General features: G+C 34.9%; 1 protein-coding gene across 1 annotated transcript; it reads right to left on the bottom strand.

The window, feature by feature from the left end:
* Window positions 1–246: 246 nt before the first annotated feature.
* On the bottom strand, window positions 247–23,338 carry LOC123534571 (zinc finger protein 729-like). The gene is made up of 6 exons (XM_045316868.2): window positions 23,183–23,338; window positions 18,583–18,878; window positions 17,571–17,825; window positions 16,895–17,082; window positions 14,995–15,159; window positions 247–13,176 (listed from the first exon to the last, which is right to left on the bottom strand). Exons 2-6 carry the CDS (start codon window positions 18,858–18,860, stop codon window positions 11,267–11,269), a joined length of 2,796 nt encoding a protein of 931 aa, XP_045172803.2. The 5' UTR covers window positions 18,861–18,878; window positions 23,183–23,338; the 3' UTR covers window positions 247–11,266.
* Between the last annotated feature and the right edge of the window lie 1,446 nt (window positions 23,339–24,784).

Raw genomic sequence — 24,784 nt, 5'->3', positions numbered from 1 at the left:
TGCTTACATGTTTGGTAAAGTTGAGGGATAACTGAGTACTACTTACATGTTTGGTAAAGTGAGGATAACTGATACTACTTACATGTTTGGTAAAGTGAGGATAACTGAGTACTGCTTACATGTTTGGTAAAGTGAGGATAACTGAGTACTACTTATATGTTTGGTAAAGCTGAAGGATAACTGAGTACTACTTACATGTTTGGTAAAGTTGAGAGGAGGGAGTAACTGTCAACAAGAACAAACACATAGGAAGCCAGAAAAAAGGTTTATTCACAATTTGAAATGAAAACTGAGCATTAACAGCCTCACAAGAAACTAAACAATATCTGCTAACAAAAAAAGCCTTTTACATAATAAAATATTCTACAATGTGATAAACACAATGCTGGATTTCATTTCTATGCACTGAAGCTGTAACAGTAATGTATTGTATCCAGATTTACGTAGGAACTAAAAGCCATGTTCTCTAACATCAGGTATCTCTTACATCATTCAAACATTATAAACTAGAGCAGTGTAAAAGTTCTGTTAAAGAAGCATTCTGTAAATGCCCTAACCTACATAAACTGGATATGGATTAAGAAGTTTTTTTTCTTGTTTTGTGTTGTTTTTTTTTTTTTTTTGCAAAAGTTTGTTTTAACATAAAGAAGTTTTTCAGATCTTCATTTTTCATGTTAAATTACCAATATTCTGTACATTAAATGTGTACCATTACATTTCAGGATAAATGTCTGTCTACTGTAAAAGCAGAAATTTTCAAGGTTTAATTTTCACTATATTCCCGATGGCCCTACATCTCCCTAAACTTATTCCTCAAGTAAATATTCACCATAAGAATAAAATAAAAATTAAAATTTAAGTAGGATACAATTTACAATTTTGCGAATATTAAACCTGGCAAACATACTCAAAATTTCAAATTCGCGAAATTTTGACCCGGCAGAAATATGTGCTTTTATATTACTTCTTGTAAGGACAAATAAAAACCCCTTTTTTTAAGAACTTGTAAACCCAAACTCAGGTAAAGGAAGCAAGTCATACAGGATAAGTAATGGAAGCATTGTATATAATCACAATGTCAGACTTACAATACATGTAGATCTGTTACAGTTTTGACAGGCTCTAACCCTTAAACTTTCTTCTGATGGAAGTTTTCTGCAGCTTACTGCTAGACCAACAAAAATCTACAAAACACTCAATAATAGTGTTTATTACTGATAACAAGATCAATTAAAGTAAGCTCCCATTTTAGAGGAAAACCGCGACCCTTGCCTATATATTCTATCTGCTTAAAAAAATATCTATACATTTATACCCAATTAGGATCATTTCTGAACACATGTTTGCTTTTACATTTCTTAAACTAATATCAAATCAGGGGATATTTGTTCAAAATGGACTTTGAATTATATTTGTTAAATCAAAAATTATGGAAATGACGAAGAAAGCTGTTGATCACTGTGTTTCAGTCTTAGATAATTTTTCCACTGTTCATATTTTTTTCATCGACTCATTACACATTCATAGAATAATGTCCTATCTGCAAAGACTGTCTCTGTATTGTCATTTCTCCATTATAAAAATCCAAAACATATCACTGAACCAGGTGACTTTTATAACTTACAAACAAACAGATTATAACTTAAGAAGTTATAAACAGTTAACAACTTGTAAAAACTGTTATTTAAGACCCTTCAGGAATGTACAACTTTCACAATATCACAAACTTTTATATGACCATAAATCAAGCTTCAAAAGACCCACATGTGGCACTTTTTCCTAACTTACGGTACTGTAATCATAAACATTACTGAAATCATTGAAAAGCAATATTGTGGCACCTTTTCCTAATTTAATCATAAACATTACTGAAATCATTTTAAAACAATATTGTGAATGGCATAATTTCTCTAATATATTCATGAATAATGCCACTCGCAAATTCAAAATATTTGTGAAAAATAATCTGCATCATGTCCTAACCCTTACCCTGCTAAATTTCTATACTGAGCTTGTCCATCTTTCAATTTAGATAGTACCATTACTGTTAAAAAGAGGTGCTTATCAAAAAGATACTGACTGAATGGCACACAATGTGGATCATGATCAGACTGCATGAATGTGCAGGCCGATCATGATCTACACTGGTGGCAAAGGCAAAATCTGTCATGTCCAGCATGATAAGGGTTAAAACACGTTCCTCAAATCATTAACACACAAGTAAGTTGCTTACCATGAAAGCTCTAAAACAGAAGCCTACACATAAATTAACCAAGCTACGGTTATTTAGACTGAACTAAACAGTCTTGTGCAAATGAAAGCCTTGTTGGGTGACTAGCTGTTGTAAGAAGTACAAGTTTGTTACTAACTAAACTAGATATACATTCATGTCTGACAGCTGATAAAAGCTTGCAGAAACTGAAAACAAAACACTTATATTTTGTGAAAACTTGTCACTGATGATGCAAAGATATTCACTGTTCATTTCTTTTGATCTATATTTGACTAAACAGTCTTTTTGAGCTAAATTCTTGGGTATATATACTGAATGCCATCAATTAAACAAGTGACAAACTTTAATTACAACTGTTTAATAACTGGAAAGCAGCTATTATCACCATACTGACCACAGCTAAAATTGAACTCTGAATTGTCGCAAGGGGGGAACAGTGACTTTTATGGCTGAGGAACCACCAGCTTCAACCATTGAAGAACCACAAGCAGTCACAGCGGAATACCGTCGTATAGTCGGCCCTGTCCCACAAATAATGCCCAAGTCAGACAAGGAGAGGTGGGGCTTCAGACCTTGTGTCTGATACGGTACTTGACTACTGCCATAGTAGTTTTTACAACACAGTTTTTTAATGCACCTGTTCTTTTTCATTTCTTTACTCTTTGGGACATATTTATGATGAGAGTCAGACAAGATTCCATTTGTAAGAAAGGTAACCCAGGATCATCTTACCCAATGTCAGACAAGCCTTGAAATCTTTTGTGCCATGCACAAGCCAAAATTAACATGAGGGTCATGATGACCCTGAATCGCTCACCTGAGTATATCGTACCACATGTTTCAAATGGCAAACTGATGCTAAAATATTAGAAAGTAGATCAGTAGGTCACATTTATGGTCACTGAAAGACAGTTTAAAGATTGGTGTGCAAAACTGTACATGTCATCCAAATTTCAAGGCTGGATCTTAAACTAGAGTGGTCACAAACAAAAGTTTAAGCATGGACACACAGACGACGTAGACCTAATGAACTAGTTTTTGACCACAGCTGACCCAGTTTCGAACCTGACCTAGATATCATCAAGATGAATATTCAGACCAACTTCCATACAGATCCCATGAAAAATATCGCCTCTAGAGAGGTTACAAGGTTTTTCTATTTTTTTATTATCTGACCTAGTTTTGGACTGCACGTGACTCAGTTTCGAACTTGACCTAGATATCATCAAGGTGAACATTCTGACCAATTTTCATGAAGATCCATTGAAAAATATGGCCTCTAGGGAGGTCACAAGGATTTTCTATTTTCAGACCTACTGACCTAGTTTTGGACCGCACTTGACCCAGATATCATCAAGATGAACATTCTGACCAACTTTAATAAAGATCCCATGAAAAATGTGACCTCTAGAGTGGTCACAAGCAAACGTTTACGCACACACGGACGGAGCACGGACGACGGACATTGCGCAATCACAAAAGTTCACCTTTGTGACAGGTGAGCTAAAAATACAACACCTAGGGTTTAAAATGTCTTTCAGCATATTTTGTTGGCTTTAGAGTCACATCGAAAGTTTATGTCTTTTGGTGACTTCTTCAGCTCTTGATGGTGGAGGAAGACCCATATGCTCCTGTGGACATTGTTAGAGGCAAGAGTGGCTTCTGTACAGAACCACTGACTTTCAGTTGGCTATTTGGATGCTTTCCTCACACAAAGAATTCTACATTGCAAGTTAAGTTTTTGAACCCGCATCAATTTGGGGCAAGAGATTCTAAGTCGCTAAAATTAGCCCCTCAGCCATGGAGGCCCCAGCATTCAGTATATATACCAAAAACCAAGATAACTGCTAAAAACTTATCGAAGGAAATGCTTGATAAAGTTCAACATTGACTTCTAGAAGAAAAATGCAATATAACACACTGAATAAATACAGGCTGATGTAATAATGTTAAACATAACAAGTACACTACTGATTAATGAGCTCATGTTATAATATATACTACAGATAAATCATGGCCTGATATTACTTTGTTCTAGCATGAAACTGCTGTTCTTGTCACTTTTTCGGGGTGTTTTAACAGGAGAGAAAACGTGTGACAACAGAGAGATTCTCGCGCTCGCGTGCTGTTATAACACTTTTTATATAAGCGCATTCTGTAGCAAAGCGTAAAATTTAATGTCATTCGGCCCCAAAATGGATAATTCAAAACGAAATGACGTCAACGTAAAAACAACTCAGACATTCCCGCGCATATCGTGGAAAATTAATGACGTTGAGAGGCATTTTATCCATTTATCAGTTTTTATGCATTTTATGCTAGAACAGCATTAGCACATGTTCATTTCGTATTATAACATTTGCAGAATCCCTTGTGATTCTGCAGACGTTATAACAGGAAAAAACATGCGTTATCCCTACATTAAATATAATCTATCACTGATTAATCATGGCCTGATATTACTTTGTTAAGTATAATCTATCACTGATTAATCATGGCCTGGTATTACTTTCTTAAATATAATCTGTTACTGATTAATGATGGGCTGGTGTTAGTTTGTTAAGTATAATCTATCACTGATTAATCATGGCCTGATATTACTTTGTTAAATAAAATGTATCACTGATTAATGATGGACTGATGTTATTTTGTTAAGTATAATCTATCACTGATTAATCATGGGCTGATGTTATTTTGTTAAGTATAATCTATCACTGATTAATCATGGCCTGATATTACTTTGTTAAATATAATCTATCACTGATTAATCATGGGCTGATGTTATTTTGTTAAGTATAATCTATCATTGATTAATCATGGCCTGATATTACTTTGTTAAATAAAATCTATCACTGATTAATCATGGGCTGATGTTATTTTGTTAAGTATAATCTATCACTGATTAATCATTGGTTGATGTTACAACATAACTCTACTGATAAACTATGGCCTGATGTTATTTTGTTAAATATAATCAATAACTGATCAATCATAAACATAAACAATCACCAATTATTAATCATGGGCTCATATTATTACATTAACCAAATTTTCAGTATTAAATGTAAGGCCAATAAATTATGTTATGGATAACCAATCAACACTGATTAAAAGCTCAAAATACGCACATTTTATATTATGTGAGTGAAATAGCATCACTTCATAATTTTGGTATTACTCTAACATAGCAACATATTGATGTTGATGTCATACTAAGTACATAGGAAAAGAAAGAATTTCAATGTTTCACCAGTAAAAGCTAACATGTAATTAACAGAACAATACATCTGTGCCTTTCAACACTGAATATTAAACTTGTTAAATTAATATAAAAATGCTTGGCACAGTCTTGCATGTTCTTATTCATTTCAACTTGCTTAATAAATTCAATACTGAAAGACACTCAAGAAATATTCTCTATGACTTTTTCTCAGGTTTATAAGAGTATATAAATAGGAAAGGAAAACACGATACAACAGGCAGTGTACTTATGAACACAATTCATACCTCAATTATTTAAGCAGTTAGAAAAAATATATTTTCAAATCAGTGAATTTGCATTTTAAACGTTCTACACTAATATATCGTTCCTACTAATCATAGGATTAAGTCGAATTCTAGAAACAAAATAAGGAAAAATTATCACTGCCCCTGTGGTTGGTCTGGGGCTGAGGTGAGGGAAACTTAATTCTTGATACTCACAGATACTAGTATTTAAATACACATTCACACATGTTCCCCATTTTCATTTACACACTCAACAAGTTAACAATAATATTACATGTATATGAAATTCACATCCAATAACAATGTTTATGTCTGTGTAAACCAGATCTACAAGCAAAAATGAACAAGAATACTGATAAAATGCAAAATGCAATATATATATATATATAATACCATCAGTAATGGATGAATAGCACAGTGAGGGGTTACAGTTAAAGGTGGCTAAATAGGCAAAACAATAACTACTGTTTAATCCACCTTTCCTATAACGTTTTTTTCTGAGTTCTCTTTAAATATATAACAATACCATTGATTATATACATCATTCCAAAGAATTTTGAATTTATCATCAAAATGATTTTGAGGGGGTATTTTCCAGTGTAAATTTCAGCACTTTCACACCCCCCCCCCCCCACCAACCCCCCTCCCTCTCCCCAAAAAAAACAATGGGCTGTCATAAAACTTGCAGGGTAACTTAAACATTTCCATGTGTTATTTGGTCTGAGTTTTGCAATGGGAAAAACAGGGTTTTTTTTCATTATTATTAAAGATATTTGAAAAATTCCAAAAGATCCTACTACCGCCTATCACGAAGACTCTAGAATGATCTGTATTTCATATCCTGACCTTGCAAAATAAAGCTGCATTTCACACAAAGAAACTGTTTATAGATTAGGTGAATCAAATAGTAAGCATTCGCTACCTTTACAATAACCCTCATTTTGTAAAATCCTATCTAACATTAAGTAAAACACAAGCTATGTAATTTCTATGTAAAGTTTCTATATATACAAAAACTGTAATCCTTTAGAAGGATATTTCTGAACAACAATGGAATTATGATCTACTGCATGAAAAATACATTATGCTATATAACCAGCAATATATACAAACAGATTCACACCAAGAAGTTCCTATATTTGCCTTCAAAAGGCTACTGGAACATATACATATATATATACTGTCCAAGTTGGTGAAAAACATTTGGTCACAGTGAAAATAGTCATTATAAAGCAAGGTTATGGCAAGTTAATATAATATAAATTAGCAAAAGGACTGGATTCACTGAACAGTTGTTAGAAAAATAGATTTTTACAATAACATGCTTATGTTCTTCACTCAAAATCTTCAGGTTGTCTTTGGGTACTGGGCATTAAAGATAATGTGAAATAGCCCAGGCTCTTATATCCAGGCTCATTCAAGAAAATCAAGTAGTCCATGCTATTTTCCCTATACTGGCCTTTGTATGGATAGCTGGAAACTCTGAACTCGAGTTACTCGGCAACTTTGCTCATGCCATTGCAACTTCAAGTGATTGGCGCTTGTTTGTAATCTAATTTGGTATTAAATGTTGTAGTTTGGAGCAAAACAAGTGTTAAAGAGGAACATGAATTCTTGGGATTTCATATTTTAACTGCAAGACAAAATAGAAAATTTTACTTGTTTGTTTGGATTCAATTCTGCTGATTAATATGACCTTGCTATCCACAAAAATTAGTCCCAATGTATATATGTCCCCAACAAAAAGTAGTCCCCCATGTATATATGTCCCCAACAAAAAGTAGTCCCCCGTGAATATCAGTTGCCTTTAAAAAAAAGTAGTCCTTCATGAAAATTTATTCCCAACAAAAATGAGTTCTCTATGAATATTAATGAATTCATAACAATACAGATTTACAGAAACCCATCTGCACGCTAATTCATTAACATGTACAACATAACCTGACAAAAACAAAATGTTCTCATATTACTATTTAATTAATAAAATCTTGATTAAAATTTGGAGTACATGGGTGTACATCCCAGTAAATTAGAGGGTCACAGTTTGCTAGATGTTAACATACATGTATCTAACATAAGAGAAACACATGTAACAAGTAAGTTTACCAGAAATATATACAATATAGACACTAGTTGTAAACTGTTATAACTGTTATAAGAGTAAGAACATTTTCCCTAGGGTTCAAGATCTTAAAACTAAATTTGAATGCCAGTCTCAAATTGTAACCTTGCCATTGGTCAATTTCAACATTAATTTTAGAATCAACCAATCAGATGCCGGAGTTCTGAGACTGGTCTATAAAGTCAACTTTATAATCTTGGGATGTGAATGTGCAAGAGAAATGCTATTTCTATAAGTTGTCATAAAACAGTTTCCTTAAATATTATAAAATGAAATAAGATCAAGCATATATATTTATTACATGCAAACACAATTATTATAAATTATGTAGACTCCGACAGAAAATGATGCTACATAAAAAGCAGAATATCAAAAACTGACATAATTGTTATTATAGTTGTACTACAGGTAAGGACAACAGATTTTGAACATTTCTTCTTCAAACAAAGGTTGACAACATCGCACCCCCACACACTTGATTTTGCTTTTATTCGATAAAGATGTCAAACTGAAAAGGGCAGATTTTATGGTCAGGCTGATAATAAACCTAGCATTTAGCACCCTATCTTTTTATTACATGACTTCTATCAATACATTATAAAGTTTTACAAAGTTAGAAATTGTCCAAACAAGCAGTACTACCTTACTATTTAAGAGTATGTCCATTATATACGTAAGTCACAAACAAAATGTGTATTACATACACTTCCATACAGTTAAAATAACACTAAAGCAAAATAAATATTTCCATATTTTAAATGAAACAATAAAAAACTTCATGCTTGTAACAAAAGATATTAACAGATATCACTTAAAGCTTCTGCCTAAATACCAACATACTTTTATACAAAAATTGCTATGGAAACAAAAACAAGAGCTGTCTCCATAGGATGACACATGCCCCCGATGGCACTTTGAATGAACAGTTATGGCTGATGTTAAAGTTTAGGACCTTTGACCTACCGACCTGGGTCTTGCGCGCAACACATCGTCTTACTGTGGTACACATTCATGCCCAATAATTTTAAAATCCATGCATGAATGACAAAGATATGGACCGGACATGCCCATCAATGCACTATCATGAAATATGACATTTAACGTCTAAGTGTGACCTTGACCTTTGAGCTACGGACCTGGGTCTTGCGTGCGACACATCGCCTTACTGTGGTACACATTCATGCCAAGTTATTTGAAAATCCATCCATGGATGACAAAGATATGGACCAGACACGAATGCACATCATGAAAAATGACCTTTAACGTCTAAGTGTGACCTTGACCTTTGAGCTACGGACCTGGGTCTTTCGCGCGACACGTCGTCTTACTGTGGTACACATTCATGCCAAGTTATTTGAAAATCCATCCATCGATGACAAAGATGTGGACCGGACACAAATGCACATCATAAAAAATGACCTTTAACGTCTAAGTGTGACCTTGACCTTTGAGCTACGGACCTGGGTCTTTCGCGCGACACATCGTCTTACTGTGGTACACATTCATGCCAAGTTATTTGAAAATCCATCCATCGATGACAAAGATATGGACCGGACACGAAAATTGCGGACACACCGACAGACCGACAGACGGTTCAAAAACTATATGCCTCCCTTCGGGGGCATAAAAAACAACAACTCAGTAACATTAATCTTTAGGTGTTCTCATTGTTTTAACATCTTTTTTCATTTTTTTTTCTTTTAGATTAAAACTACAAAATGCAAATAAGCATAAATACATATAAAATATTTCCCTCTGATATAACCATTTCATAGCTATATGGAACATTAACCTTAACAATACCAAATAAATCATGAAAAAAATCATATTTACAAAGATAAAAAATTACCTTGATTATTCTAAGTAGATATTTTAATAAATACTGACTAAAACTCAAGTGTACTGTCACTGTTAACGTAAATACTGCAAACTGACTAAAGATGCTCTCTACGTACAATGACAACAGCTTTACATAAAGCCATGGGTAGAACAATAAGTTTTACTTTAGCAAGAAAGCATACAAAGTTTCAACAACAAAAACAAGAGGACCATGATGGTCCTGATTTACTCACCTGTCCCCACATGACCCAGTTTTGAACTGAGTATGACGTCGTTTTTTCTATTATTTGAGTGAGTGAGTGAGTTAGATTTTACGGCAAACTGACACAAAAAGGCCATATATCGCCGACATAGTGACCTAGTTTTTGAGCTCATGTGACCCTGTTTTGAACCTGACCTAGATATCATCAATATAAAAATTCTGACCAATTTTCATGAAGATCCATTGAAAAATATAGCCTCTAGAGAGGTCACAAGGTTTTTTATTATTTGACTTACTGACCTAGTTATTGATGGCACGTGACCAAGTTTCGAATTTGAACTAGATATCATCAAGGTAAACATTCTGACCAATTTTCATGAAGATCCATTCAAAAGTATGGCCTCTAGAGAGGTCACAAGGTTTTTCTATTTTTAGACCTACTGACCTAGTTTTTGACCGCAGTTGACCCAGTTTCGAACTTCACCTAAATATCATCAAGATGAACATTCAGACTTTCATACAGATCCCATGAAAAATATGGCCTCCAGAGAGGTCAAAAGGTTTTTTTATTATCTGACCTACTGACCTAGTTATTGACAGCACATGACCCACTTTTAAACTTGACCTAGATATCATCAAGGTTAACATTCTGACCAATTTTTATGAAGATCCATTCACAAGTATGGCCTCTAGAGAGCTCACAATGTTTTTCTATTTTTAGAACTACTGACCTAGTTTTTGACCGCACATGACCTAATTTCGAACTTGACCTAGATATCATCAAGATGAACATTCAGACCAACTTTTATACAGATCCCATGAAAAATATGGCCTCTAGAGAGGTCACAAGGTTTTTCTATTATTTGATCTACGGACCTAGATTTTGACCGCACATGACCTAGTTTCAAACTTGACCTAGATATCATCAAGGTAAACATTCTGACCAATTTTCATGAAGATCTTGAGAAAAATATGACCTCTAGAGAGGTCACAAGGTTTTTCTATTTTTAGACCTACTGACCTAGTTTTTGACTGCACGTGACCCAGTTTCGAACTTGACCTAGATATCATCAAGGTGTACATTCTGACCAATTTTCATAAAGACCCCGTGAAAAATGTGACCTCTAGAGTGGTCGCGAGCAAAAGTTTACGGACGGACGGACGACAGACGACGCGCGATCACAAAAGCTCACCTTGTCACTTTGTGACAGGTGAGCTAAAAACAAGTGTAGAAAATTTTAACACCAGGAGACAGATTCTAACAAAAATAACCACAAAATGTTTTCCAATCTATTATAACAACATATTCAACAAGCACAACTATCAACAAATCTATATTTACTAGGATAATTAACTAATGGAATTACGATGGAAAGACAGGCTGATTACAAAGGATGGCATTAAATTTTTCCGGCGACAGTTGTTTAAATTCCTCATCATCTCCGTTGGTAGTGTTCTCCGTGGAGTCAGCCTCTACACTCACGGTCTGAAGAATCATCTCTGAACTTTTGTCAGACTTTGAACACCTTGATTTATGCAGCTCGTACAAAGCATGCAATTCAAACTCTTCGCCACAATCGCACATATATTTACTGTTCAGGGTAGAGCTATGCATTTCTCGTACATGTTGCTGGAGTGATGAAGGCAATGCAAACTTTTCTTTACATTCTTTACAAGGATACAGATCTAGCCCGCCAGTGCTCAGTCCATCAACCTTTCCTTTGCACACTCTCTTGTGTGAAGTTAGGACAGACGGGTACGAGAATCCAACGTTACATTTCTCACATACGTATGGTCGGATGCCTGTGTGCGTATTCTTGTGACCTAGATAGTGTTGAATGGTGTTGAATCCTTTATCGCAAGTTTCACATCGGTACTTATAGGAGTTATTATGCTTGGTTTGTTGATGATACATAATGCCACCTTTAGATGAAAATGTGCGCGAGCATTTGTCACACTTGTACCTGGCCTGTCCTTGATGTTTGGAATTCTGATGTGTGCGCAGCTTGGTCAATTCATTGAAAGATTTTGGACAATCGTGACATTTATATTTCTTGCCTGTGTGTGTGAGTTCATGTCTTTTCATGTGGGAGGACTTCTGTGTTTTGTAGTCGCAGAACTGACATGTATGCATGACTGCCGCAGCAGGACTAACTTGTGAATTATTATCATCATCGTCTCCAGTAATGTCACAAACAAACCGCTCTCCCGACTCCACGTTTGTGATCTCAATTGAATCGGAGGAATTCTCATCAAAATCAACGTTTGTACTTTTATTCATGTCCTCCTCAGACTTTGACAACAGTGGGGAGATCTGCTTCTTGTTGGACAAACTTTCCACATTGACAATCATCATATTACTTAAACCGTCTACTTCCTGTAATTTTTTCTTCTGGGCCAGAACATCACTGCACTTGGCTTTATGGTTGTCAAGGCCAGCTCTCCATCTGAACTCTACACCACAGATACATCGGAATCTTGACACATCGCAATGTTCTGTGATGGTATGTTCTTTCAAATCTTTATCATTCATAAAAGTTTCGCCACACATTTCACAGGCAAGACTGTTAATCTGTCCACCACCAACACACGATTTCCGATGCATCGACAGCGTGGCAAGATAGGTAAATTCTTTACTACAAACATTACATTTATACTGGGCTGGTCCATTATGTTTATTCATATGCGCTTGATAGAACTGTAGGTAGTTGAAACCTTTACAGCAACCCTCGCACCAATAAGCAAAATCTTTCCTATGTACAGTCCTTGTATGGTATTTGAGTCCACCCTTTGATGTGAACTCTCTATCGCAAAGCTGACATTTAAAATGAACACTTTTCTCATGTTTAACTTGGAAATGTTCCTTCAGCTTGTACTCCTCAGTGTAGCTTCTATCACACATACTGCACTTGTACGCTTTCCCAGTATGTAATGTAAAATGGCGGCGAAGCCGTACAACACTTGTGCCTTTATAGTCACAGTGTGGACAGCTTAGCAAACCGTTTGCTTCTTTCATTATGGTAAATGCCCCGACTTTAAAGAATCCCTTAGCCTCTAATTCTTTATCTGACAATGTACCTTGTGTCAATGGGGTGCCGATTACCTGAGTCCCGGCACCTTGTTGTATTATGGCAGTGGATGTAGATAAACCAGTCCAGGAGACTTGTGGATTACCGACGAGTGTGACAGGAGTACTTGCATTTACTGGAACAAATGTCTGTGTTGGATTGATGACATAGTTATACTGCATGACCTCTGAGTCCTCCACCACACCTGAATAAATGGAAATCAGTTTATACATGAAATAACCATCAAACAGCATGCTCGACTGTGGTATTTGACAACTTCCAAGTCGAACAAGGGCCATAACATGGCAAGACTTAGGTAACTGAGGTATTTTGTAACAAATTATTACAAATTAAAATACCACTATGGCAATGAAAACAACTTGCATGCAAAACTTAAAACACATTTTCGAAGTCGAATAAGGGCCATAATTTGAATTTATTTCAAACAATGTTCTCTAACTTGCTTATGAAGTACCTTTGATGAGAAGGATGTCTTGTGTGAAATTTCAATACAATATACGTAGTTGCTATTGAGACGCAGCTTTTAAGTTGAAAAAGAGCCATAATTTGTAATAATTTAAATAAATTCAACCAAGAATTATCTTAATTGTTTATTTCAGTAGGTTTGATGAGTGGATAGCATTTTAACACATATATAGGAATCTGGTGGTAATGCTGTTCAAAGTATGTAGGTGCAGGGCTCCAGATAATTTTTTTGGCCTATGAGTATTTACTCATCATAATTTTTTGTGAATGAGTAAAATGGTAAAATCTGAAACTGACTAGGAGTAATTTTACTCTGGAGAATTTGTAAATGTGAAAAAAAACTGAAATCCGTTTTAAACATATTTATTGGGTGTAACCCCCATGAATTTGCTTGCAGTTCACTACAGTTTCAATATTCAGCATTCAAGTTTTGGCTTCTTTTTTCTCCCTTGGCTTGCTTTGGCTTCACCCTCTACCGAATCCAACAGAATATTCAATATACCTTTAACTATGTTTTGGGGATCATTTTAGTTGGTTTAAAGAATGTGTAGAGTGTTTGTTCACTTTTTACATTTATAGAAAGAGACATCGGCACTGGAAGTTGACATTTTAAATTGACACTGCTTTAAAATACACTACTGTACCATCCACATTAAGTCCCAACTATCTGATTTACTAACGCATTGAGTGTATAATATAGTTCAACCTAGGTGTATAGAGTACCATTCAATCCATGTGTACGTTCAATGTGGGAGAATTAATGCCGATCGTGCTCTGTTATGTAAAGCATCCAGACGATTCAAATTTTGTTTACACTAGTTAAAAGTCATTGTGTGCGTTTCTGTAATTTCATATATGTTTTTAAACGCTTAAAAATAATCAGACATGCGTATATGCAGTATTTCAAAGCATAATTTATGCTAATACGCATGTTATCTGGAGCCCTGTGTAGGTGTCTCATAAGGCAACTTGGCTGGCCCTTTCAGTAGGGGTAACACTTTAATAAACAAACACTTTACTTTACTTTATAGTTCTTACTTAGATACAGCTTGGTAGTTACTTGCACACTAAACATAATTAAATTTTACAAGCTGAAAAAGGGCCATTATTTGCATTAAATTCATCCAAAAATTATCTAACTTGGATATTTCAGTAAGTTTCACAGTCAAGCATGGTACCACTAGACCACCCAAGAATATTACATCAGCTTCAAATATGAGACTAGGAAACTTTATCTTTGACCATTAAGAAACAATGGCTGTCATTGTAATATTTTCACTATTCAAAAATGCGAGTCATAAAAGCATTTTGATTTCATGGTAACATGAGCTTTTTTTCCACAGATTATAAAATTTAATGGAAGGAAAAAAAAACAATGGAAATCTTCTTTGTTCTATCGGATTGTTGCCTCCATGAAATTTATATTAATGCTTTAACAGAACATGATCTTGTGAAGAATTCCGTCTATAAATGAATGGAATTCAGTATGTTGTGTTTTCACCATGAAGTACCAACAAATAATGACTTATATACATACCTGTGTTAGAAGCGTCTAGTTCCCAGCTGACAGAAGACACTGATACACTTCCCTCATTGTCCGAGTCAGACAGATCGTCCTGTTCTATGACAACACGCTGTGGCAGGGATTTCCTCGGACGTTTCTTACCACCATCTGGTGATTGATCAATTACCATGGCAGCCTCTGTATGATAAATGCAGATATTTTTTACTGTTTCCAGGTAAATATGGCTATAACCAGAACATACAGTATCGGACGATGTTAAACCAAGACACAGTTACTGATCAAAAACTGTTTTAGTCTTAATGCCAGGATGTCCCTGATCTTTGCAGTGCCAACTCTAATATAAACTAGAGATGCTTTTGAGAAAAGCGCATGTCTCCCACAACTGCCCCTATGAAAAATGTCTAGTTTCTCTAGATGGCTTAGATGAATGGACCCATTTAGACAGCTTGGACGAGTGGACTCAATCAGTTATTCAAGGGCCATAATTCAAAAGTGCCTGGGAGAATTTGGCTAGTTATCAAACTTGGCCAAGGTCTTACGGTCAAACACATTTTGTTCAAGTAAAGTGAAGTTCGGATGAGAGATGTTCGACTTACAGTGCGGACAAGCTTTGTGACAGACAGACAGACACACACACACAGACTGGAGTAAATCAAGATGTCTCCCACACTACTGTGTAGTGGGAGACATAATCATTGTCAATAACATTAATAGTCTTACTGGAACTAGAATTTGAATTTAAGTACATTTTATAAAAATTTGAGTAACTTTGCCAAAAATCACAAAATTTTGGGAGTGCACTTTCAATTTTCTAACTGCTGTAAAAAATGCATTCACTAAATCAAATGATGTTTCTACCTGGTTTCTACCCCTAAATCAATAGATCTATGAAAATCAACTGCATGAAGTTCAAGTTTAAACAAGAGGGCCAAGATGGCCCTAGGTCGCTCACCTGAGAAACACTCCATAACAGTGTAAACATGTTTGACCTAGTGATTTCATGGAAACAAATATTCTTGCAAATTTTCATTAGGATTGGACCCAAAATGTGGTCTCCCGAGTTTAATTAAGTATTTTCTTTGATATGACCTAGTTTTTGACCCCAGATGACCCATATTAAAACACGGCCTAGATTTCATCAAGGCAATCATTCTGACCAAATTTCATGAAGATCAATTGACAAATACAGCCTCTATCGCATACACAAGTTTTTTCTTTGATTTGACCTAGTGACCTACTTTTTAATCCCAGATGACCCATATTCAGCCGCATCCTAGACTACATAAAGGCAATCATTCTGACTTAATTTCATAAAGATCAATTGAAAAATACAGCCTCTATTGCATACACAAGGTTTTTCTTTGATTTGACCTAGTGACCTAGTTTTTGAACCCAGATGACCCATTTTCGAACTTAGCCTAGATTTCATCAAGGTTATCATTCTGACAAATTTCATGAATATCAGTTGAAAAATACAGCCTCTATCGCATACACAAGGTTTTTCTTTGATTTGACCTAGTGACCTAGTTTTTGATCCCTGATGACCCATTTTCGAACCTGGCCTAGATTTCATTAAGGTAATCATTCTGACAAAATTTCATGAAGATCAGTTGAAAAATACAGCCTCTATCACATACACAAGTTAAATGTTGACGGACAGACGACAGACAGACAGACGCCGGACATCGAGCGTTCACAAAAACTCAGGTGAGCTAAAAACAAAACAAACCATATATTCAATATCAAGGACATCTGTGGGTCTGTGGGAAACCAACCAAGATATCATTAAGAAAACATGTTCATCAAGTAACTGAAAAATGACCATAACATCAATATCTCTATACATTTACCATTTATATGGTGGTATAATTGTATAAAGGTAAGTCAAAACAGACACATAAACTTAACAAACCTCTTTTATTCGGAGAGACGCCACTCTTCACATGTATTTTATCCTCGCGCTGCATCGATGTAGATGGATTAGTGGAGAGAACTCCATCACTCATCAACTGAACCATTTCCTCCCTAACAGCATCACGTACTCTCTTCTCAATACCAGACAGATAGTTCCCCTTATTTTCATCTGGCTTCTTCAAAAACCTGAAAAACACGAGCAGTACACTACAAGCAAGAAAAACTGAATTCTGAAAAAGTTGTCCAATTGTTCTTGTGTTCCTTCTAATTTTAAAATTTTGGATAATATCTTATATTTTTAGACTTGACAATTTTGCATGTACTATTACAGATGATGCAAAGGTAAGCTCCCCCTCCCCCCGGCTGTCCCCGTCCCTATCCTACAACAATACCTTTACTATAAAAGATCAACAAGAAGAAGAGCTTCTTGTTTACTAGAATATTTAACCGACAATATCTAACTACAACATATGTTCCATTGTGCACAGCCTCTGTAAAATTATCACATTAAATATCATATTGTTATTTTGCGCAAAAAATAACACACTTGAATTAATAGAGGGCTTGTCTAATCATATTATCAACTTTCTATAAACATGAAACAGGCAATTCCTGTGTAGGTAACTTTTCTGTGACCTCAAGTAGACTCTTCATCAAAGTGACTGTTCACTTACTTTTCTCGAACATCAAACAGATGTTTCATTAAGTCATTTGCTCCCATCTTCAAGCTGGACTTCAGAATATCGAAAGTTTTTCCGACCTCATCACTGACTGATATAACATTCAGTCCTGGTTCAATATCTAGACGTAGGAAGAAACGTATTACTTCATCTGATGATTTTTTCGTGCGTGTCTTAAAGTTCTCAAAATCTCGAACTGTTGCCATGCCAACCTGGATCTGGTTTTCCTTCCGCGTCTCTTTTGTTTCCCTGAAATTAAAATAAAACAAAACTTTTATCCTTCAGTAATTTGCTAAATGATGGTCTTCTTTAAATTCATTGCAGCAAAACACGTTTTTATGTATCTAAACTGATAGCAACTAACCCATACATGAATTACCATAGTTAAAATAGTCTCGAGCTCAATAGTGTATCAAGCAATTTCTGCAGCAAATTAAATAGAACTGACAACTTTACTTTTGTGGTATTATATGGAAGTTTCATTTACATAATATCAAATATTTCAGTTAATACAATGATACAGAGTATAAATGTTGTATATGATTCTGATTTAATAACACATTATTCTGGTTTCAGTATAGACCACAGGGTTTTTTCTACCTAATTTGGGAACATAGCCTATACCCCCAAAATTGGGAATTTTGACACGTAAATGTTCCAAATTGGGAAATATTTAGTCCCATGGGATATAGTAATGATGTGTTTAAGAACTTTCTCATACACTTGTTTCACATTGTACAACCTCTTTAACATACTTCCATTGCAAAATTGTCCATAATTTGGTCAATGTTTGTGCAATTTTGATGAAATTTTTTTCAGAATGTAGATTGGGAATTTTTGCACTCATTTTGGGAAAAATACATACTTTCTGGCATTGGGAATATTGCCGAATAACGGCTATAAAAACGGCCGATTAAAACCCTAGACCAGGTTGTAAGGGTCAGAAAGGGTCAGCCTAAAAGCTTTACAATCCTTTAAATTTGTACAAAACTTGTTCTGTTTTTACCAAGAATCTAGGAGAAATCTTGCCATTTCTTCATCAGTCTCCAAGTCCTGTCTTTCCTTCAGTTCTTTCCATCTATCTAATTCATCACCTAAATTCAGAACACTGTCACTGTCTTTCTGACCAACTCCACCATTTGTAAATAGCTGGCTTGCTCGTTTACCTCTTGTGGATGGTGAATCCCGAGTTTGTACTGGTTTCGACAAGATGGCTCCCCTGGCAAGACGTACAGCTTTAGCAGGTCGACCTCTGCGTCGAGGCATTCCTCGAAGTGTAGCCATCTCACAGTGATGGTAAGTCTGAAGTGAGTGGAAGCTTCAATGTATAAACATACATTTATATTCTAAAATCATACTCGAAGCAAAATTTGATGTGTAAATGTAACTTACCAGAATAAACATCAATAATGTAAGTTTTTTCCCCTATCAATCTGAACTGTTTAATTGCACTGAAAGCTACAAATCTATGTGAAGCTAAACCAAACATGCCTCCTTTAATAACTGGCATCACTCTATTTATTCCCAAATATTGCTTAACCTTTAGCCTGCTAAATTTCTAAAATGGATTGGTCCATCGTTCAATTTAGGCAGTACCATTTATTATTAGAAGGGGTGTCTATTTACAGATGAATAGCGAACAGTGCAGAACATGATCAGCCTGCACAGATGTGCAGGCTGGTCTTGGTCTGCATTGGTCGCAAATGCAGAATTACTTGCTGGCAGCAGACTAAAGATTAATAGAAAAACAAGACTTTTCACATGCTATATGTAGCTACTTTAATTAAGAACGAGACTGATTGAAACTGCCTAAACCCTATCTGATCCTACATTAGACTCAACTGGTAAATAGAGGATATTTGTTTGTTTCAGTGAAATATCAATTTTATTTCACTCGTGAGCACGAGTGAAAATGACTTTTTTTGGTGCTCACGAGTGAAATAAAATTGATATTTCACCGACACAAACAAATTTTCTTTTTATTTCATGTGTAAAACTCTACTTTTGTCGTGTAATTTATAAAATGTCGAAAATCATGCGAAAGATCAACAGAAAGCATAACGCAAATGACGTCATTTTAACGACGTCATCGTCATTATGGTCCCCGGTATTCACAACGCTCGGTATACAATCTGATTTCAATCGCGACGGAGGACCGGAACTAGTTCGGCAAAAACAGTGAAAATAAAAATGATAATCTACTGTTTCAAAACTGTGGATTATCACTTTTATTTCACTGAGAAAACTCTATAATTCATTGGAAAACATAAAATAAATTATTTTATAGCATGCAACTTCAACACCTTTGCTGCTGATGCTTATTGTTCCTGTCCTGGTAATTATTTATTTCAAAATCTGGAGGTTTTTTTTCATCAAGATCTGTCAACTGGCTTTAATTGTCATCTTTCAAAGTTTAAAAGAAAAACACCATTGATTTTAAGAATGAAGAGAAAAATAATGAAGTGGATAAATATTGTGAGATCTAAACACCTACATCAACTTTGTATCATAATAGGTAGATAAATTTAGTTTACAAATTAAAGCGATGTTATAAAAGAAAAAGGGACTACATCTGCTGAAAATTACTACTTTGTATTAAATTTTGAAAGCCTCAGGGCCTCAAAAAGTCATTTATATATACTGGTACTGATGATAAACCCGGACAGAAAATGAGGTTTTTTACCTGTAACTTTTTTATTTCTGCAATTTGAAATCAATGGTCGGTATCAAAATAAAGCTTAACCTTTGCTGAAAACTTGACATAATTCAAATTTATATTTAGTAAGCAAACTCACACGAAGTGAGGGCCTGAAAGGGGTATGTAAAAACGGGACTTCATGAACGTTGACTGATGATAAATTCGAACCCTTTGTCATTTACAAAATTTTCTTTGTATTATTGTATTGAAACTTTCCCCAAAAAGCTGCAACAGTCATTCCTAATCAAGTAATGAAAATTTAACAAATGTCAGGCCTTCATGTTTCGGCAGTGAGCATGCACAAAAAACACCCTCTTCCCCAGTAATTTTGGATAAATACTTTTTTATACAAATTTATGTAAGTCATTTATTTATACAGAATATTTACCAGTTTTGTTTTTGTTTACACCAGTTGGTGTTGTAAGTGGAAGCTATTAGATGGTGTGTTCAATTTTATAAATAACCGATTGCAATCGAATATTTCCAAGGTGTTCGACTTTATCATCTGTCCGGGTTTAGGCATGTTCTAATCTCTGGCCTGGCCTGGCCTGGCCCGATGAGCTCTATTTTCGACTGGGCCAGGCCAGGCCAGGCCAGATTTTATTATACATAGAGAAATGAATGGCATAAAATCTAATTATACAATTAAGTATTAACCTGCATTGTTTACTTGCTGCATGTCAACCAGTCCTCTGGAGAATCATTAATTAGCCGTCATTCATCTTATTTGAAATACAGATTTGCACTGAAGAAAATGGTGTAACTAAATGATAACTACCCATTTTTTCTGTAATCAAATTATTTAAAGTCAACTTTAACACTTGGTTTTAAAACTAATGGCTAATTTCATTGGTAAGTTTACCTGCTGCAATATAACTGAATATTTACATGCACTGAGAACACATCTCTTTGGGAATTGTAATTACAGGTTGTGTCCCTACTATCCTTAGCTGACCTTTTAACTGTTCAGTTGAACTTTTAATGTGTTTGGTTTAGTTAAGCTGATGTTCAATTTATGGAAGAGTAATGAAAATGAAAATAATATTCATTAATTGTGGGACCTCTAACTCATTGTCAGGGTGTTGGCATTTTAGATTATTGATATTTTTCTTGCACAAAAAAAAATAATAACGGTGCATTGTGTTTATGTTATTTCTAAGTGATATATTTCATGCTAAAAGATGCTCTTGAGCCTGTTTCACAAGACTCTGTATGATTTTTTTCCACATACTTAGATCAATATAAAAACAATCTTACAAAAAAATTCAGTATGTGTATAACCTAAACTACAAAATTTATATATCGCTTCTCGCACCATACTATCCCAGGTTCTAGAATGGAGGTAGCATTATTTTAGAAATTGAAAGTTGTTGTCCGTTAGTATTGACAGGTGCCACTCTTTATTTTACATCATATTTGTAACCTGAAAATATCTAAATTGACCAAAATAACATGCAAAGTTTACCAATGGCACAGTGGCGTAGTGATAAGTTCTCCGACTTTCACAATGTTACCGTGGGTTCGATTTCAATTCAGATTGTTTTCATTAAATCAATGTAATGTCATTTTATTGATACTGGTTTTATTCTTACAACATTTTATGGTAATAACTTGTATGTAGAGGAATGTCAAATGCTTGTGTATTTCTTTCAATAAATGAACAATAAATCACGATAAGTGATAATTTTCCTGCATTCTATGTTTACAGAGGATATTTTAAAAAAATGATAATGAAAATGGTCAAACAGGTGTTTCAAACTTACAGTCCCGAGATTGGTAGCTGAACGTTTTGTCAGCACAGCTTTATCTGCATGTACAACCTGGCAGTAAAGAAATGTTTATATTTTATTTGGTTTTCAATATTTATATTTTTATTTATGTTTGGGCACAATTTTTTTTTTACGGAAGCATACAAAATATATTCTTGAGTGCTAGTTCAATAATTTTGGACAATACTAAATAATCCTCAATAGACAAAATAATAAAATTACTTAGGTTATTCAATTTGGGAAAAACCAAACCACCAGTCAAGGGTCAATTGAGGTGGAGATCCCCTGATAATAGTCATAAAAATTAATCAGGCATCACCTTTAAATTAGACATAATAGTTATGTTAGCTACAGGCTTATTCCCAGGTGTATAATTTTACAGAGTGGGAGTTCAAAATGTATTTATACAATGTCTGAAATATCCAAACTTATTCCAAAAGTCAGATTTTAAAGATGCTATAGAAATCACTTTCACGAAATTGAAATCTATGGCCTGGCCTGGCCCGGCTCAGTCGGAAATTGGGCTCATCGGGCCAGGCCAGGCCAGGCCAGAGATTAGAACATGCCCCTGGTTTATCATCAGTACCAGTAACAAGCAGCAAAATGTTTTGTACAGTTTTAAATTGTAGTCAAATTTTGTTCACTAACAAATTAACAATGTAATCCAAGCATATATATATATATAGGCCTAGCTCTGCAAAAACAGTGTACGGGCAAGTTAATGTTCTCACCTTTAAGGGGCCTCATGCAGTGTTAAAAATTTAACACCCCTTTAAATAAGTAGAACTTTCCATTTTAATGTAAAATGTATCTCCGCCATTTTGAATATTTTCATACAACCCTGGCAAGTACAAAAATCAATATTTCACTTCTTAATACTGACAAATAAAAATCGATAATTAGGATTTACAGCACTTTTCTGCTCCAATATGAACCGTTTCCCATCACAATATAAAACTGTCAATGCCTTTAAAATGACAAATCAAACAGTTCCTGAAACCGGATCCATGCCAAATTTTCGAGGATCTGCAAAAAATTATAAGGTCGCTAAGACGTTAGCAATTTTTGAATAAAATTTTATCAACTTATTTCTGCTATAAACTGTATGTACACCAAGTCAAAGTGTATTGATACTGTACCTTACAATCGAAACTTCATGAGATTATTTATAACAAATCCTGTTTTTCCTCATAATTGATAAAATCTCTTCCTTTTGATGAAAGCCCCAATTTTCATCGGGCCGAACCATTCTAAAAGTTGGGGTCCAACGTCGTGCATATCTGTCTTAGCAGACGCTTATTTCTGACGAAAAAGCGCCTAATTTACTTTGCGGGACCGTCTCACAATGAATTTTAACTGTCATCAAATTGTGATGTAGGAAGGATGGAAATAATGTAGATCTACACTGAATATTGATACTATATAAAATTACTTGTCGGTACAAAGCTGTTACATTGTTAGAATCCGCTTGAATATAATTAAATTTTACTTTATTTGAACACGAAATGTTAAAACTAAACAAAGATCTCTAAACGTGCCCAATCTTGCGGGTTGCAAACACTTTTGTGGGTATTTAATCTTAAGACTTGAGACTGCCAGACTTTTTTCATTTCACAGTATGAACAGGTTTCTATTATTTTTAGCACTGTCTATACGGCATGGTTCTTAGAAAAAGCGGTTTTGACGACCCACGTATATAAACATGCATGTATGTACAAGTAGGCTAATTCTGCATAATACGCAAAAACTTCAGTCATATGTCTATATGTGCAATTACTTTGTGAAAGAAATTGCATTTGGTGTCAACATTATGCAACCATACATATCTAGTTTAACTTACATATGTAAATTATGAGTTCACGTACTTAATTTGCTCATGCGGGAAATTTTGCAATTTTGCAAGTATATACTTGCATGTGTACAAGACAATTTGATGCACGATCTTTACCTAACGCAGAAAAATAAAAATAAAAGAAAATAAAAAAGAGATATAACAACAACAAAAAGAAAAAAAGAAAAAACGGTACATTCGTATAGCAAGCCTACTGGACCCCATTGGAAATAAGCTTTCGGGCTTGATGGGTTATCCATGCCACCATAGATCATATTTATATTACCTAAGTTTTTCCAAACACAATACGAAAATATGCTCTTAACCTATTTATTGCTCTTAAGTAGTTATTTTCATATTTATTACTCTTGTTTTTAAGAATAAAATGGGTGAAGGACGTTGATGGTGGAGGACGTGTTGGAACTTGGCAAATTTTATTGTTTTAAACAAAGTTTTAATTTATTTTATGACATTTTTACAACATTTTTTTTATGTTCAAAACTGCATTGTATCAGTGTGGACTGATTCCAACTATGAAATAGAGGTTCAGTAGGAACTTGGAACTTTTCTTTGCGTGTGAACAAGCCGAAAGTGCGGCAGCCATCTTGGATTTTTTTTTGGATTTTTTAAAGAATTTTTTTTCAGACTATTTATGGCAGCTGTGGGTGTTTTAATGTTTTAAACTACATTCATCCTGACCACATGCACTTTGTGGAGGACCCGAGCTAGGAGAGGCACCTCTGCATCGAGAACCTTCGGCGATTTCTTGAAAGCGTAGTCCACCATGAGGAGGTGTAGCGCTAGGATGAAAGCCGTCCGAGACAAGGATGATGAAATTGAAGGTATGGGTGTGCAGAGTGTGGCAACAAGGAGTAACGTCGATCAAGGTAGTGAAAATGTAACGGTAAAC

This window comes from Mercenaria mercenaria, chromosome 12, assembly GCF_021730395.1.
Source record: "Mercenaria mercenaria strain notata chromosome 12, MADL_Memer_1, whole genome shotgun sequence".
Lineage (NCBI taxonomy): Eukaryota > Metazoa > Mollusca > Bivalvia > Venerida > Veneridae > Mercenaria > Mercenaria mercenaria.
The sequence above is the reverse complement of the archived record's forward strand: the minus strand, read 5'-3'. Positions and strand labels throughout refer to the sequence as shown.

What these genes read in the sequence shown, in the direction of transcription:
- LOC123534571 (XM_045316868.2), bottom strand. Translation starts at nt 18,860, where the DNA reads ATGGCTACACTTCGAGGAATGCCTCGACGCAGAGGTCGACCTGCTAAA. An exon ending in AGATTTCTCCTAGATTCTTG is followed by an intron (nt 17,826 to 18,582) that starts GTAAAAACAGAA and finishes TTTTAATTTCAG; the next exon opens with GGAAACAAAAGAGACGCGGA. An exon ending in CTGTTTGATGTTCGAGAAAA is followed by an intron (nt 17,083 to 17,570) that starts GTAAGTGAACAG and finishes CGTGTTTTTCAG; the next exon opens with GTTTTTGAAGAAGCCAGATG.